The 17,886-nt window shown below is 40.9% G+C and overlaps 1 protein-coding gene across 1 annotated transcript in view; it reads left to right on the forward strand.

Moving 5' to 3' along the window:
• The window catches only part of LOC121284291 (beta-galactoside alpha-2,6-sialyltransferase 2-like), a 74,644-nt gene extending 68,238 nt beyond the window's left edge, over positions 1–6,406 (forward strand). Inside the window, exon 5 of the mRNA XM_041199649.1 lies at positions 5,845–6,406. Within this exon, the coding sequence (XP_041055583.1) occupies positions 5,845–6,095 (251 nt within the window). The 3' untranslated portion in view covers positions 6,096–6,406. The remainder of the gene's footprint in view (positions 1–5,844) is intronic.
• Positions 6,407–17,886: the final 11,480 nt, after the last annotated feature.

Below are 17,886 nucleotides of genomic sequence, written 5' to 3' on the forward strand. Positions count from 1 at the left end.
GAAAAAACTTTTTCATGCTTCCCATAGTTAAGATCTGGAATGCACTGCCCGAGAGTGTGGTGGAGGCAGGTTCAATTGAGGCATTCAAAAGGGAATTAGACGGTTATCTCAAAAGAAAGAATGTGCAGAGTTATAGGGAGAAGGTGGGAGAATGGAACTAAATAAATTACTCATTCGGAGAGCAGGTGCAGACATTATGGGCCAAATGGCTTCCTTCTGAGCTGTAACAATTCTGTGAAAACACTATGGCCTGAAATTAGCAGTAGGAGTAATGCTGAGACTATAGACCTACTCCATTATTATGGAGCAAGTCAGACAACTTCTGGCATTGGCACGTGTGCAGTTAATGCAGAAAGGTGTAAGATGTCCGATTTGCCCTGCTGCTTACAAGTTTTGCTACGCTGGTACTTCACTAAGAGATTCAACTCAGCATTCAAACACATGGAGAGCATTAGGGTTTGCCAATTCAAGTGTAATTAAATTTTCAATGGTGTGATAGGACCTCCCTAGCACAGATATTTACTTTTACAAATGTGCTCTAGATTTTAATTTTGTTGGAGATTTTTTTAAATTACAAAATAATTTTGTTTTTACTTTTTCTCTACTGCAGAATACAGGCCATTAAAGTAGAATAAAGATAGTCACAATATTTATTTTTATATTGGAATTCAGTGAACATACATTGACTATCAGAAAGCTGACAAAACACAATATACAATAAAGAGGAAAGAATAACTTTACAGAAGCAAAAAGAAATGAACAATTCTTCTACATTTTACCAACCTCACAAGTTGTATTGAATTACAATATAGCATCAGGATGTTAAGTAGAAATATAACATAATTAACACTTTTAAAGGAATACTTGATTGGATAAAATTATTTTACAGAAATAAGTATTGATATAAATTTGCAATGAACACATTTTGAACAGCAAATACAATTACACCTTGGTTACTTTTATTGTGATGCACATGGAATACACAGACATTAAATCATTTCATAAACATTAATTCAGCTGTTTATGAAAACACTACTGAAGATTACAACAGCAATGCTTATCAGAAAGCATTTCTTATCATATTATACTACAGATTATTAATAACATTACAGAACAGTTATGTTCAGTTATCTCAATTAATAATACATTAGCAATCACTACAGTTTGACTTGTAAATTTTGACATGTTATATTAACCTTTGTGGGTTTTATCATTGCTTTTGACGTTCAAAGATTTACAATGGCCAAATGCTAAACAGCATTTTAAATCATTGAATACTTACCCACCCACCCTGACCCATTCCCATCTCCATCCCCAAAGTATTTATACAGTCCTGAACATAAATCACTGATTAATGCAAAATATATCCTAGTATAGGAATCTCTTTAAAGTTTGTGCTGTCTCTCTCCATGTAGTATCCTTATTGTGCAAGCGTTGCTAATCATTGCTTATACCACAACATCATTATGGGGCGAAGCAAGGAGGCAGGCTTCAAGAACTACCTCAGCCAGTATAGGGGTTGAATCTGTGCTTTTGACGATTATTCTGCACCACATTCTAGTGATCTAGCTAACTGGGCCACCCGCAATGTGTCTAGATGAGCTAAAACACAGAACCTAAAGGAGGAAGGAAAAGCTCATTGTAGTTTAATTATTTTATGGCTCTTTTTCCACTCTTCAGTTTTCCTTCTTGCCAAATGTATATGTCAGTTTTTTTTGGCAATTTTTATTTGACTCCCCCAAATTACCCAAAAAAGTCAACAGCCTTGTAATCTTGGCCCACAATGATGCTGAAACACAAGATATGGATGCAGGGGCCCATTCAGCATATCTTAGCATATCTAGGCCTCCATTATTTCATCTAATTGATTTTTGATTGAGTTTAAGGTCACTGCCGTCTCTACCTTACCTGAAGACCTTCCAAGTTTTAATTGAAATTTGTGTGTAGTTCCTTCTCTGACATCCAGTTTTGCTGGTTTTAACCCAAGACCACTTGTTAAACTTGCATGCACATCCTTAGAATTTCTCCAAAGCACTTCACCACCAATGCATTACATTTGAACTGTAGTCACCATTGTTAAGTAATGAAACGCAACAGGCAATTTGCTCATATCAAGGTCCTTCAACAACAACAAGATAAATAAGTTGTTAGCCTATTCAGCAGAATTGACTGAGGGAGAAGTGTAACCAAGAACACCTTCAAAAAGTACCATGAGATCTTTTACATGCAGCTGGGACCTCAATTTAACGCAGACACAATAGGGTAAGTCTTTATCTTCACTGCCTAGAAGATATTCTGACAGGGCATCTTGCCTGCCATTATTAAACCCACCCAATATTTATTTAATTGATTTGCCCTACTTCTGATAATGTAGCATTTCCTTGGCACATGAGGGATTCTCCACCTTCTTGTTTCAGAGGCACCCTTCTTGTGTAATAAAAATTCCACAGACTCCTTGCAACACATGTATTTCAACTGTCCAGCTACTGGTTGTCCAATTGGACATATATATTATTTTATTTAACTTCATCAGAAATTTGCTGCTGGCACTAAGTGACAATTCTGTCAAGTCGCAGAGGTATCTTCAACTAGCACATCTGCATATCATGCATGCATGTTCATCCTGTGCTAAATTCCAGCCCACAACACTCTACTTTCCCATGCAATATCATAAGAAAGCTGAACGTTGAGCTGGTATTTCTAGCTGCAAAGATTTTGAAATCTCAAAGATTGCGTAGAAAATTGACAATAATAAGTATAGGATATATTTAAAGGTGTAATCTTCACAGAAAAAGTGAACTATTTTTTAAAATATTCTCATTGCAAGATACCTTTCTATTATGATTATCTAGCTTTAGAAATTTCTGCTTCCACTCAGTAACTGGTACCTTTTAAATGAACTAAAACTAACCTTAGAACTAAGTGTTAGTTTCACTTTTACTATTCACTTGGGTAATATTCATCACAGCGCTTTACTGCTTAAACAGCCAAGTGCATCTTCCTCTTCCAGGAAAGCAACCTCTCAAAGCTCTTAGATGCAATGTTTCTACTTCAAAACTGTAAACTGACTTGCAAAAGAAGTTAAATTTACAAGATTTTAAGATAAAGATTACAGAAATCCTACCCTGTATTAAGAAATAAAAATGTTTTCCAGATGCTATATTATAAACACATTTTGAAAGCTATAATACTCATTGCTATTCCAAATTTCCTCTATTTTATAGTCTAACATCATTAATTGTTAGAATTGATTTCTGCACACTCTTATTTTCTACTAAAAGCATCAGAACACTACCACTCATTCAGTGTGTCCAGATCTTAGGGCTTTTTTTGAAGGCTTGTGTTATTTGATCTGCGTTGGTTTGAAGTAGTGGATGCTGAAATGGGTTTACAGCAGAGAAGGGTAAGAAGGCATCTGTAAAACTAGAGAGGGAGAAGAAATAAATAATTACAGCAATCTGTGAAAAAATGAGTATAAACTAGTGTAAAAGTCTAAAATGTTTAAAAAGTCTGAATCCTGAGACACTTTTTGATATACTTTTCCATCATGTATCAGCAGGACAAAGAGAACATAAATTATGTTGTACACATTTGGAAAGGCCACAACATACAATACTTGCCATAAAAAGATATGATTTCAATTGTTTTGAGGGCTACACAACTAAAGAAAGCTGTGCTTTCTTGTTTTCCTTTCATCCTACAACCTGTAGGTTTTAAACCGCAACCTACTGTTACATGATTTTTTGATTATTTCTTTATCGATACCCATTCTTTTCAACCTTAGTGATGTCCAGTATTATGGGCCTTAGCCCTTCACGTAATCTTCAGATGTATTCTAACGGATAATGGGAAACATTGTAGGAGTGAGGGATAGATTTTTAAAAAGAATATATTGGAGGTAAAAATCAACTCCAGAAGGTGCAAAAGAGAAAGTGGGAGATTGGTTGTCCATTATATGTCCTGCTTGACTTTCCTCTTGATTGACCTTGTTTTCTGCTTCTGTTAAATTCAATTTTACCTCACTCAATTTTAAATGATATCTACTTATCGTAGAGCTACGTTGCATTTTGTATCACAAATTCAAGAATATGCATCCATTTATTGAAATGTTAGAATTGTCCAGTTCAAAGAAACAGGAAATTTTGGAGCATGCAAGGTTCACCAAAGGGGTTGTTAATACAAAGATACAGTAATTGTTGTGTGCAGCAGAGGGTTGAATAAAAGTAAAATGCTGCAGATGCTGGAAATCTGAAATAAAAACAGAAAAAGCTGGAAATACTCAGCAGGCCTGGCAGCATCTGTGGAGAGAAAAACAGAGTTAACATATTGGAGGCAGGACCAAAGGTGGGAAGGCCTGAAATTTGGCAGAGAGCAGCATGCTGGGTTGCCGTGGAAACTTGCGGGCTTACCCCACTGAGGCTGAAACATGGCCAGGGGCTGGTAGGAAGTCTTTCGGCTGCTTACCAAAAGGGAGGGAGAAGCACTCCATCCAGAGTTGCCAGCTGTGATTATATGTATTTCTGAAGGTTTCATCATATGAGTTGCCCCCACACTCCAGTCATAGTTACCAACACGTCCATCCTTGTGATGTACTGCCTACCTAAGCCAATTGGAAAGCAAAAGGACTCATTACCCAAATGGATGATGCTTGACTGTCAGCCAAGCAGCCTTTTTTCCCCATTTTCAATATTTTTACATCTGGTAAAGAGTTCAAAGATTTTTTTTTTTAATTATCATTTCTAATATCCCTGTGATTTTTCTCCAGGTTTGCACATAGCTGTGTCCTGGAGATTGATCTTAAAGTCCTGGAGACTGTAGGCCAATCCTGGAGAGTTGGGGGCCCGGACTCCATCCAGCTCCATGCCTGAAATGGCTGTTGGGCCACATTTGTGGCCTCTGGCCATCCAGTGGAGGGATGGCCCTTCACAATGATTGCCTGGCGGCTGTGACCTTTTTAAATTGAAATATTTTATATCTTATCTTCAGAAGGCGCCTCCATTATGAGGTGCTGTCTCATGCATTCTCTTACATACAACAGCAGCTTCCACCTCAGAATGGCGAGGTTGCCGATGTGTATTTGCTGGAGGGCCTCTTATTGGCCTTCCAGCCTTTGGAGCCCACCTGCTGCCCTTAACTGGATGACAGACATGCTCCCTGGCCACAAACTGGCCATCCCTACAAACATTTAACAGCGCCATAACGAAGACAATGAGATGAGCAATGACAGGAAGAGATGAGAAATTTGTTGCTCCTTATTGTATTGTATAAGCTCTTGTATAAGCTGCCCTATGTATAAAACCTCCACATGCCCAGAGATAGGATTAAAGCTCCCTCTGAACCATTATGAGGTAAAATATCCAGGTGAGGTCCAAACGTTTGAGACACACTCAGGATTCTAGCTAAAACTTTAATGAAGGCACTAAAGACTCACAAGACAACATGGCATATAAATGTAATGATGTTAGCATGAAATATTTATTCTTTGATTTTTGTTTAAGTCCTTATTTTGTAAAATAGAAACTAACTTTACTGGAAAAAATTGCTGTGGAAATGTTTCAGAAGACTGTTAATAAATCTGCTCCACATTGGCGGCCGGTGGTGAGAGTATGGATTGCACAATCACATATCACATTACTAGGAAAGTTCTATTAAAAAGTGATGAGGATATTATTGAATCAGGTCTTATTAATGAAAATACCATTAGGACTGCTCATTGAATGAAAGGATGACTGATCATAGTGATTTTAATAATACTTAGGTGGACGATCTAATCCAAATGTAATTATTTTAAGGAATTTTTGGTGGACTTGCTGAAGTAATCATCTGTTTGGAAATATTTTTCAGGAATCCTCATTATGATGTCGTTGTGTGATAATGTCAATATCTACGAGTATATCCCTTCCGTCAGACTGACTGACCTCTGTCACTACCATGAGCGATACTATGATGCTGCCTGTACCTTGGGTGCCTACCACCCTTTGTTATATGAGAAACTTTTGGTGCAACGCATGAACAAAGGAATGAAAGCAGATTTATATACAAAAGGAAAGGTTATTGTGCCTGGCTTTTGTACCATGAAATGTTCTGGAGAATAATGAACTTTGTGCTGCAGAATGATTGCTGGTTATGTAGTGCAAGACAGAACATAACAGATATGCTGAAATCTTTTTTAAAATACTTGAAATGACTAGATAGGACTAATTTCAGGGTAATATCAAGTTAATGAGCCATTGAAACTACAAAATGATCCTGTTCCATCACATTGAAGCCTTTGCATTTTGTACAAATGTATTGCAACACGCTATGCTTGAAGGTTACCATCTGAAGTTATGAGATTTCAGATAAAGACCATAGACTTACAATGGATTCCCCTTTCCTCCCATGCCACTGTGAATAGATTGTTGTATGAATAGGACCTGTATGGTTTTAAGTAAAAATGGCTGTTAGTTTTGCTATTACGCAGGTTAGATGATAGTTTAAGAAATTGAAATTCTTATTTAAGTTCAGTGGCAATTACCACCAGAACTTAAGTTTTGCATTGTGGGTTACTTTACAGTAAATTGCAATCCTTTTTCTCCAACACGTGACTCCTCTAATCTATTATAAGACAGTTACATGTAATTTAGTAGTAAAATATGTGGCTGGGTTTTTTGTGCTTTATTCACATTTCTGCTCAGCCAGTAATAGCAGTTTGGATTTGATATTTTAAATGCATACATAGTGAACATTATAAAAAATCAAATCACATGCCAGTATAAATGTACAAATAAAAATAATATGCAGAGGGAAACTTAAATATTGCACCAGAAAAAAATCTGGAACTAATATTGATAAATTCTTAAAGGAGCATAGCTTTACTGAAATATATTAGGCCAGATTAATTCCTCTAGAGCTATGCTGTTTTGAGTAATTTGGTGCATGTACTTAAATCTCCTCATCACTCCTGAATGTTAACTTTTTAGTGTTACTGTGGTTCAATAACATTTCCAGCACATCAAGCCAAAGTACCTTGCCCAAACGCAACAGTAAGTTGGAGTTCACCATGATGGGATGTTGTTCACGTCTATAATTCACCACTCAAGTTACTAACCTCAGATGTGTTGCTATGATGGACTGGGGTCAAGTGAGGCCTGTGGGAGTCTAGTGGAGGGCAAAGACTTCAGCATAATGTGTAAAGGGAAATCTGTGGGCCATTAACTCTGGCTTTCTCCCTGGTCCTCTAGGGGTCCTAAAGAGTGCTACTATAGATGGCTCGGCAAACCCGAAGGAAGTTCTATAGGAAAAATTCAATACTTCACTAAACAAGTGAAGGCATTCAGTAGAGCGCATACCTTCACCATACTGTGTTAACTCAACATTGTTACAATTATGCAGCTCTCCCTTGGTGCTTTTCCCTTCCTGGTTGATGCTCTGTAACTACAAAACTGGAAAAATAAATATTTTTTTATTAAAAGTTTACATCTCATTGAGGAAGCTTCAGGCCAATCTACATACAACAACCTGCTCTGAAAACTTTGTTCACATTTTGACAGCTGTGACAAATTCTGCCACAGCAACTGAGACAGTCCACAACTTTCTAAAATGACAACATTCTAAATAAAACAACCCACAACATTCTTAACAAAAGTCATTTTACCCTTCTTGGGTGATATGCTATCTGTGGATCAAGTTTTGTTGAAATCCATCCACTAGTTTTTGAGACATATTTACAGACGAACAGGAGCGAAAACATTACCTCTAACCATCTTCAAAAGCAAAGGTAAAAAGTTATAAAATGGGAGTAGTCATCCAAAAGCCAGGAAAAAAAATCCTTAAAGGAACCATTGATTACATTGTTTCAGAATTAAGGCCTATATATTTAACAATCAATAATTTGGTCACACTGTACCATGACAAGAAAAATTATGCTGTTCTAGTGGATGATGGGAAAGAGACACCTTTAGCACAACTTTAATATTTTTAAACTTAATTCATTCACTGGATGTGGGCATCACTGGCAAAGGCCAGCATTTATTGCCCATCCCTAAATGCCCTTGAGAAGGTGGTGGGAGCTGCCTTCTTGAACCGCTGCAGTCCATGTGGTATAGGTGCATCCACACTGCTGTTAGAAAGAGAGTTTCAGGATTTTGACCCAGTGACAGTGAAGGAACGGTGATATATTTCCAAGTCAAGATGGTGAGTGGCTTGGAGGGGAACTTGCAGGTGGCCTATGTTTCTGCTGCCCTTGTTCTTCTAGATAGTAGTGGTTGCAGGTTTGGAAGGTGCAGTGTAAGGAGCTTCGGTGAGTTCCTGTAGATGCCACAACCTGCTGCCACTGTGTGTCAGTGGTGGAGGGAGTGAATGTTTGTGGATGGGGTGCCAGCCAAACGGGCTGCTTTGTCCTGGACGATGTCAAGCTTCTTGACTGCTGTTGGCATCCAGGCAACCTAATATTGTAAAACTAATATTTACTGGATGAATTGGTTACATATATTGGCAGAAAGTACGTTTTTTTGTGGCTACTTTCTCATTAATGAATTAGAAAAGAAAATTGGGCACAATGTAAAATGGCTGCTGATTTGCTGAGAGCTTATTTTATGCTCCAGGCAAGACCAATTTCAACCCCTAAGAATTTGGTTTGAGATTAAATCTTGCTTAACAATATTTTTATGACAATTTACGTTATTTGGACATTATACTATCCTATGCTTTCCAAACATAGTGAATGGAACTTTCAGCTTTGGCTTGGGCATGAAAGGGGGGAGTGGCAAGACAAGGATCAGCCATCCATTATACCAGCCACCTGATCCGAATTTCTAATCTGTTCTCACCTGGTTTTTTTTGCATCGCAGGCATAGTTCCAGCGTTATCCTTATAATGTGCATGCTCTTGTGTCACAACATACAGAATGTGCTGTAATTTTAGATTTTGCCCAGAAATTTCAGTTTATAAATGGGGTGATATTTATGTCCTGGATGATGTGGAACCTGGTTTATCATTTGAAATCTGCTACAGAATCATACTTCTGAAAAACTATTCACTATAAGTTATTAGAAATAACTATGAGAAAGTTACAATGGAGATAGGCAATCTGGGGATACAACCAGACGGATTCTGCAAACTCTGCTCAGATTAATCTGCAGTCCAACTGAAAAAAACAAAAATGGTAAGTTCAAAATGTAGGTTTTGTGGAGCTGGGAGTCTCTCTTCAGACTCCGCAAGAACAATGGGCTGAATATTGCCAGTCCCCAGGTGGCAGGCTAGGAGTCAAGGGAGACCAGTAAAATAGCGGGGATTCTCATCAGGTCAGCTCTCTAATGCAGTCCAGCCACCAGGGCATTTTCCCACCAGAGGGACCAGATGCAGAGAGGCTGTATGCTCCAAGAAGGCGGGCAGACTTAAAGGCCCTATGAGGACCATTTTACAGAGCATCAGGCATTTGTTGATGGCAGAGCCTCCCCCATCTTGTGGAGAGGTCGCCAGATTAATGGAGCCAGCCTCCCTGCGCCAACCATCAGAACCAGATACTCCACAGCCCAAAGAGGGGGCAACGGGCCAGAAAGGAAGCCCTCGCTGCCCCAACAATCTCCCCAGAGGGGTTTCCTTTCTGACCCTCAGCCCCTGAATCTTTCATATTTTTTATTTTAGTTGCCTGTCTGAGGACCAAGGCCTCTCACCTGCCTCAACGCTGCCCAACTCACTTGGTGGGGCTGCTGAGGCCTCAGAACTGCCAGCCCTCTGACTGGGTCAGCAGCATCAGGAGCCTATCTGCCATCCTTAATTGGACAGTGGGCTCACAGATGGCTAATTAGGAAGCCATCTGCCATAAAGGTGCTGAGCCAGTCCCACTGGCCGCATGTGTGGGCTCAGGACCCACTTTTCACCAACATCAGGGTCCCAAAATTTCCAGTAAAATTCAGGCCAATGTGTGTTGCTGCTATCTCTGTTGCCATCACACTCTCCATCCTTCAACCATACCCACCCCTCCACCTGACCTACATTGTGCCAGCAAGTCAGATATTGTGGTGACCTGCAGTGGGATGCCAATTTGGTAACCGTAATCCATAAATGAGCCATGAGTACATCTCCGTACACCGCAAATAAAAACTAATTTCTATTCAACAAGCAGAAGTTAATTTTAATCTCAAGCAAGTTTCGGGCGTGCAGGGAGCGAGCCAACTGCAGAATGTACCCATGCTGGCCTAAGTTCGAGGACTGTGTATTTTAATTCCTGAGCCTCATCTACATATCATCAGTTAGCTGGCTGCTTAAAAAGGTGGTATCTGACCAACAGGCAGGAAAGAAAGCTCAAGCAGTTGGACACTACAAGCCCTCACTCATCATTGTTGGCTGTCCTTCAATTTGAGGATGACGTCTACCTAGGGCGGCAAGTTTCTGCCATGGCTCTTCATGTGATTGAACAGGCTAGTTCCTGACCTGCAGATCTTTGGGCACATAGGGCAGGACGTCCCAAGAGGTAGTGGGAACTGGGGTACAGGATTCGCTTCCTTTTCTTCTCTGCCACTGCTCTGCTTCATCATTAATGTGTTGTGATTCGAAGCATGATGAAGCTTGATGGACTAGTTGTCGCCATTCTCAACAATTGATAGCAAGTTTCCATGCTGCCAAACCTCAAGGAGAGCTTCAGAGCATCTTTGAAGTATTTTCTTTGTCATCCCTGAAACATTGTCCTTTGGAGAGTTGAGAGCACAGGACCTGGCAGAGAACACAGTTTTTGGCCACATGGACACGGTGGTCAGTCCAACAAAGTTTATTTTTCAGGCGTTTTGCCTAAATGCTTGTGGTCCTGGCTTCAAGAAGGACATCAGTGTTTGCTTGTCAGTCCTCCCGCTGAATCTGAATAATGTGGCAGAGACATTGCTGATGGAATTTCTCATTCGCACTTATGTGTCACTGATACACAGTCCAGTTCTTGCTGCAGTATAGTAGCGTGGTGACAGCAACTGCTCTCTACATAAGGACTTTTGTTGTCTGCAAAAGTCAGCCCTCACTAAGTGGCGGCTGACCAACATTGGGCTGGGTTTCAGGGGAGTCTTGCGAATGGAAGAATGGGGGAGGCTTGTGATTCTCCTTCTGACCAGCTGCAGTCCTGTCTCAGCTGCCAGGAAAGCTGCAGTGATGTACCTGCTCAGGCTTTGTTAAAATACAATTAGGATCCTTTGGACTTGGTATGGCATGGATTTACTTAAACTCACAGGGATCACATTTGCCTTAGATGGGCACTTCGTATGCTTATAAAACCCAACAGGTTAAAATCGGCAATGCTGAGGATGCATAAAGTCCTGAATGTGTATTTTTCACTGTCCAGCTGCCCAATTTCCATCAGAAAGGGAGAATCAATGTTGTTCCTTCTGGAAATGGGATATGTAGGTATTTGACATTCATCGCATGCTCCTCTTGTTCAAGTTTACATTTTAATTTGAGAAGCTGTATTATCAAGCTTATTATAAACAAAATTAAAACATACACGATCATGCATGGAAGGGAAAGGAAGAAGATGGGGAGGCCTATTAGATTGGCTATTGACAACTTGAGAAAGTTCTTACTGAAATCATATATTACAGTTGTCAATATTCTGATGTTCTAATGAAATACGGATGTAGTTTTTAAATTACAATGTACTTTTTAGATTGCTGTTTCTCCCATTTTATAACAAATTTCGCATTCTGTACACTCTGATTCCAAATATACAGCGGGTGAGATTTGTAGGGATGACATTTAAAAAGTGCACAGGAATTCCCTGACATTTAAATCAGAGGCTCTTTCTTAATAGAGGTTAATATTCCAATGTAAATGTGAAACACGGAAAATGGCAAGAACGTTTATAGGATTGTCAGTGAATTTCATAAGCTACACCTTGCTGCTCTGATTCTGGGCTGCATTAATGAAACAGCAATGGGCATCCTTCCAGCTGTGAAAAATGATGGGAATGCAGCCTCAGAACTTTGGTGAGGTCAGAAGAGATCATCATCTTTTACAGTTGACAAGCCAATTCTGGAAAGGCAAATCCTGCCATAAGTGCTGCACATGAAGTTGTCCCTTCGAGGTGGTGCAAGATGAGTTCTGCTGACACCTTGTTTGCGGGGCTGGCATCTGCTTTGGAGCTCCTGAAATCATGTTGTCGTGGTGACAAGATCCTGCCCATAGCTGGTGTCGCTATTTGAATCTATAGTCAGCTGGAATTTCCCACTTTTTGTGAGTGATGTTGAGGGCTTTCATGCCTCTTTTGACAGCATCCTGGTATTGGAGCTTAGGGTATCCTGCTGTTCTCCTGGCACAGGCTACCCCTCCTCTCACCCCCATTTAGCATATCCTTGGGAATATGGCCATTTTCTGCGAATAGTCCCATGCCAGGAAAGCCTTCTTTGCTTAAGTATCACTAGCATGCTTGGCATGTTTGCCCTAGAAAGGACTTCTTCACTGGTGTAGACACTGGAGGTGGAGGTTATGAAACCTTTTTTCTTGGTAGGCGTAAGTTATCTGGCTTTGGTGACATGCAGCAATGTGCTGAGGAAACAGGTCTTGTAAGTAAGGTTAATAAAAGTGTGAACCATTTTATTGGGAAATCTTGGATAAGAGCCAGTACCTAGGGTGCAGGTCATCATCAAAGTTTAAAAGAGTAAAGCTATGCATCTCAACACTTTGATTTTAAAGGATTATAGGTCCTTGGAGGAAGGGAGAATGAAGCAAATAGGAATTATAAGACTTTGAGGCCCTCAAAGGATAGTTGCATTAGGCGATCTAAAGAATCTTGACCTCAGCATGTGAAGGATGCTGGAAGGATGATGATAATGTAACATGCCTCTATTTGGAGGTTAGTAATCACAAAACAGGAAAATTTAAAACACAATAGTCCACAATGGTATTATAACCAAAGGAGTATTATTGTAAATTATTTTAATATAATAATTTCTTGACAATACTCCATTGCATCCAGTTTTATTTTTTGGTTAATTCTCAGAAATGACATTATAATTGCTGAAGAGTTGTTCTGTCAAATTATTAATCACTATTCGCTGGAAGAAAAAAATATAAGGCCTGAAATTTGTGTCTACAGTGAACTTGAGAAATTATACTTTTAAGTCTGTCTAAAAATCCTTTTGATTCAATTTTTCAGATTGTGTATGTATTAACATATATTATGAAGATTTGTTCTTAATAATATGGCTGATATAGTTGAACTAAAAGCAATTCTTATACTTATACATATACTTTACTGTTTGACCCATAGAATGCTGTTTTTTTTCTTACTGGGGTAATATTTCCAAAGAGCCATTTGTGACTCATTGTTATTTTCAGATAACTCTTCCTTCATTTCAGTTACTATGTTAGGCAATGTATTCAGATTGATTTTTTTCTCTTGAATGAAATGTAAGCATAAAAATGGCCACTGGCAATATTAGTGAACATAATCTATATTAAATCCTCTGTTGTGTACCTCATTTTAAATGGGTTAACAGTTCCACTAAATGAGCAACATAGGAATGTCCCATGAATTCAGTAAGCATTTCCTCACTAACAGTGTCAACAGCAATATTCTGGTTGTGCAACTGTTATTAAAATATATTAAAGAAACTGCACCACCAGAAGTTTCCAGCTTGTAAACCAACTATTCGTTTATGAAGAAAGAAAGTTCAAGAATAAGAAAAATAGTACCATTGATTTTATCATACTGTATTTTAGCATTACTTTCAAGAGGACTTGATCACACTATGAAACCCCTTATTGCAAAATGAGAGCAGAATTGAATGTTAGTCTCTAATTAATATTTGAAACCTCTAATTTCCAAACTAGTAATTACAGATAATCTTTTTTTACCTGAGCACACCTGAAACTTTACAACATCAATTAAAATATAAAGTTTGAGATTCTTCCACTTAATGAACAATGCGCAAGTGTTAACAAAATGATGTGAAATTTTTGTTGAGAAATATCGACTGTTTAACATGGCCTGGAGCAGCCAGCTGTCTGGAGCTCCCACTCGAACCACAGGGGAGCTTCTTTAGTATGGAGAAAGGGATGTGGAAGGGCTGAAATTTATTTTCAGTCTCATGAACATGCCAATAAGAAGTCTCCATATGCCTTGTGTCATGAGCCTTAGGGACAGTGTGATACCATACAGTCTTCCAGTATTAAAATTGTGACATTGATGATTATTATGGCCTGAATAATCTATTTTAAGAAAAACCCGTGGGTTACAGAGTTGACTGTTACAACTCTGCAGCAGTACAGGGAATGCACTTATAAAAATACTGGTCTTGAACTGAGAAAGAATATATCTTTGTTCAAGGATGTGTTTTTGTGTGACTTTATCTGAAAGTCCATTTTTCTCATGCTCTGCTCAGCATGTAGTAACTTCTGAGTTTTTTTAATGATCCTATTACAGTTTTAAATATTTTGAATTGTAAATATTACAAATTACAGCCTGCACAAACCCACACCAGAGATCTCTTTTACATAATTGATGTGACAATTGTGTTTGATGCTCAAATAGAATAACATTTTAAAACAAATTTGAAATTTTCACAAACTCTTAACTAATCTTTCTATTTGTTTTTCTGACTTTTATGAGCTTGCATTCCATGAAGCTAGCAATCAGCAAACTAGAAACATGCTTATCTATAAATGTTCATATTTATAGATTTTGCTTTTATATATTTTATATGTATAAAAACTGAATAGAACTTGTTGTAAATAAACATTTTTATCTTTACCTATCTGCCTGTTGAAAATATTTATTTTAATAGCTGAAGATTAGTGCAATCGATGTGGAATGGCCAGGGCTTAGTGAAACAGTAAAAGACAAAAAGACTCTGAGCTGAACACATTAACCACAGGGGGAATGAGGGAACAGAATGTATGTGAAGTTCAGCGCTGGTCTTTACTACAACATTTACACAGGATTTTGCAGTGGTAGTGATATAAAAACTCAGATTTTGCCATCATTATTCCACTGAAACTGATGACAACTTCTGTGGATGGGTTTTACCAGGGGCGGAGTGGTGGGGGAGGACGGATAACCCGCCCCCGCTGACCCAAACGGTTGGCATCTCACCGACCAGAAATCAGGCTGCCCGGCAGAGGCAGAAATGAGGCCCTTAAGTGGCAGCTAATTGTTGACTTATGGGCATCAATAGGCCTAAGTCTGGGCACCTTACCTGGGCAACCAGACATCCCGGTTTTGCTGGGACGGTCCCGGTTTTTCACTATAGTCCTGATGTCCTGTCAGTTTTCTCTGGATTGCCCAAGTCACCATGTTTTTTGGCTTTCCTGAGCCCCCTCCACTTTAGCCCATCCCTCCCATTCTATTTACTGTTGGCAAACCCAAACAAACCCCTCTTGGCTGCACTGTGGGAATCGCAATGCCGCCTACTCACCAACTGCTAAGCAGCTACACTGGGATGCTTCCACATGCAAAAAAATCATTTGGAGCTAGTCCTGGGGTGAATTTTTTCCCCAAAATTCAATGGCCTAATTGGGCATTTAATCAGAAGGCTCCGACTGGCCAATCAGAGATTCCATGGAGGAGCCTAGCGGGAGAGGGTGGGGGAGGCCAGTGCAGGAAGTCAGCAGGGAAGAATGGGAGAGGACAGTGGAGGAGAGCCAAAGGCCAATGGCAGAGTTGGGAGGCCACCAGGGAAGCGCAAGGGAGGCCAGCAGTGGGGAGTAAGCGGGAGGTAATCAAGGGAGAGCTGGAGGTGAGCAGGGGAGAGTGGGAGTCCAGCAGGGAAGAACTGGAGGCCAGCAGCGGAGAGCTGGAGATGAGCCAGGGAGGTCCCTGGGGAATGAGAGGCCATCTGCGGCCAAGTCAGGATGGTGTATGACTGGAAGGGGAACTTGCAGGTGGTGTGTTCCCATGCATCTGCTGCCCTTATCCTTCTAGGTGGTAGAGGTCGTGGGTTTGAAAGGTGCTGTCAAACGAGGCTTGGTAAGTTGCTACAGTGCACCTTGTGGATGGTACACACTGCTGTCACTGTGCGTTAGTAGTGGAGGGAGTGAATGTTTAAGGTGGTGAATGGGATGCCAATCAAGTGAGCTTCTTTGTACTGGGTGGTGTCAAGTTTCTTGAATGTTGTGGGAGCTGCACTCATCCAGGCAAGCGGGAAGTATTCCATCACATTCCTGAATATGCCGTGAGATGGTGAACAGGGTTTGTGGAATAAGGAGGTAAGTTACTCTCTGCAGAATTCCCAGCCTCTGACCTGCTCTTATTGCTACAATATTTACATGGCTCATCCAGTTCAGTTTCTGTTCAATGGTAACCCCCAAGATGTTGATAATGGGGGATTCACCAATGGTAATGCCATTGAACGTCAAGGGGAGATGATTAGATTCTCTCTTGTTGACGATGGTCATTGCCTGGCATTTGTGTGGCATGAATGTTACTTGCCACTTATTAGCCCAAGCCTGAATATTGTTCAAGTCTTCAGTATGGTATCCGAGGAGTTGTGATTGGTGCTGAACATTGTGACCATCCCCACTTCTGACTTTACGATTGAGGGAAGGTCATTGATGAAGCAGCTGAAATGGTTGAGCCTAGGACACTGCCCCGAGGAACTCCTACAATGATGTCCTAGGGCTGAGATGATTGATCTCCAAAAACCACAACCATCTTCCTGTGTGCTAGGTATGATTCCAACCAGTGGAGGGTTTTCCCTTGATTCTCATTGACTTCAGTTTTGTCAGGGCTCTTTGATGCCACACTCAGTCAAATGCTGCCTTGCTATCAAAGGCAGTCACTCTCACCTCACCTCTGGTGTTCAGCTCTTTTGTCCATGTTTGGACCAAGGCTGTAATAAGACCAGGAGCTGGGAGGCCCTGGCACAACCCAAACTGAGTGTCAGTGAGCAGATTAGTGCTGCTTGAAAGCACAGTCGACAACCCCTTCCATCAGTTTGCTGATAATCTTTTAAATGAAAACCAAATCAACAAAATTGGGATAAATCAGGCACAGCCCCTAATTCAGGTCAGCTGTAAAACCAAGAACAAAGTTTAAAGGAAACTTACAAACTTTAAATCAAAATGTGATTAAAGGGGTCAACAAAACACCCTAGTCCCCGCGGTGCCAACCGAGCACGGAAGGCCTCGAGAGTGCCAGCAGACACCGTGTGCTCCTTCTCCAGGGACATCCAGCAGCGAACGTAGCCTGGGAAGAGGGACAAACAATCGGGCGGGACTCCCCCGTCGATCGCCCGCTGCCTGGACCTGTTAATGGCCAACTTGGCCAGGCCCAGGAGCAGGTTCACGAGGAGGTCCTCCTCCTTCCCGACCCCCTTCCGCACCGGGTGCCCATAGATCAGGAGCGTGGGGCTGAAGTGCAAACAAAACATCAATAAAAGGTTTTTCAAATAACTAAAAAGGGAGTGCAGCCTACAACACCCTATGTATACATGGTCCACGGACTCCACAAGACCGCAAAAAGGGCACGTGTCCTGAGAGTCCGTGAACCTATGCATCCTCTTATTATGGGGGACTGCTGCATGCAACACCCTCCAACCCAGGTCCCCAATAGAAAGGGGGAGGACACCTCCGTAGAGGGCCTCCCATCGGGGGCCTCTGCCGCCGGACGGCAACAAGGCACGCCAGGGCGTGTCCGGGCGACGGACAAGGGCGAGAAAATGGAAGGTGTGCAGCAGCAGTCCGTACAAAAAGCCCCTCTTTGCCGTGCCAAAAGGCACGGAGGGCATGTCCCCGAGGCGGCTCATGTTGCGGGGCACCAGCACCCGAGGGAGGGTTCGGGGCTTGGGGCCAATGTGGAATTCTGTCCGAACAGGGGAACGTTCAGACGGAAGACCACCGCGCACCTGGGCCACCTCAAGACCCAAAATAACGTCGGGTCCGAGCACGACCGTTCTCAGGTCTTGGATGGCATCGGCTGTGACCTGG

Source organism: Carcharodon carcharias, chromosome 11 (genome assembly GCF_017639515.1).
Source record: "Carcharodon carcharias isolate sCarCar2 chromosome 11, sCarCar2.pri, whole genome shotgun sequence".
NCBI lineage: Eukaryota > Metazoa > Chordata > Chondrichthyes > Lamniformes > Lamnidae > Carcharodon > Carcharodon carcharias.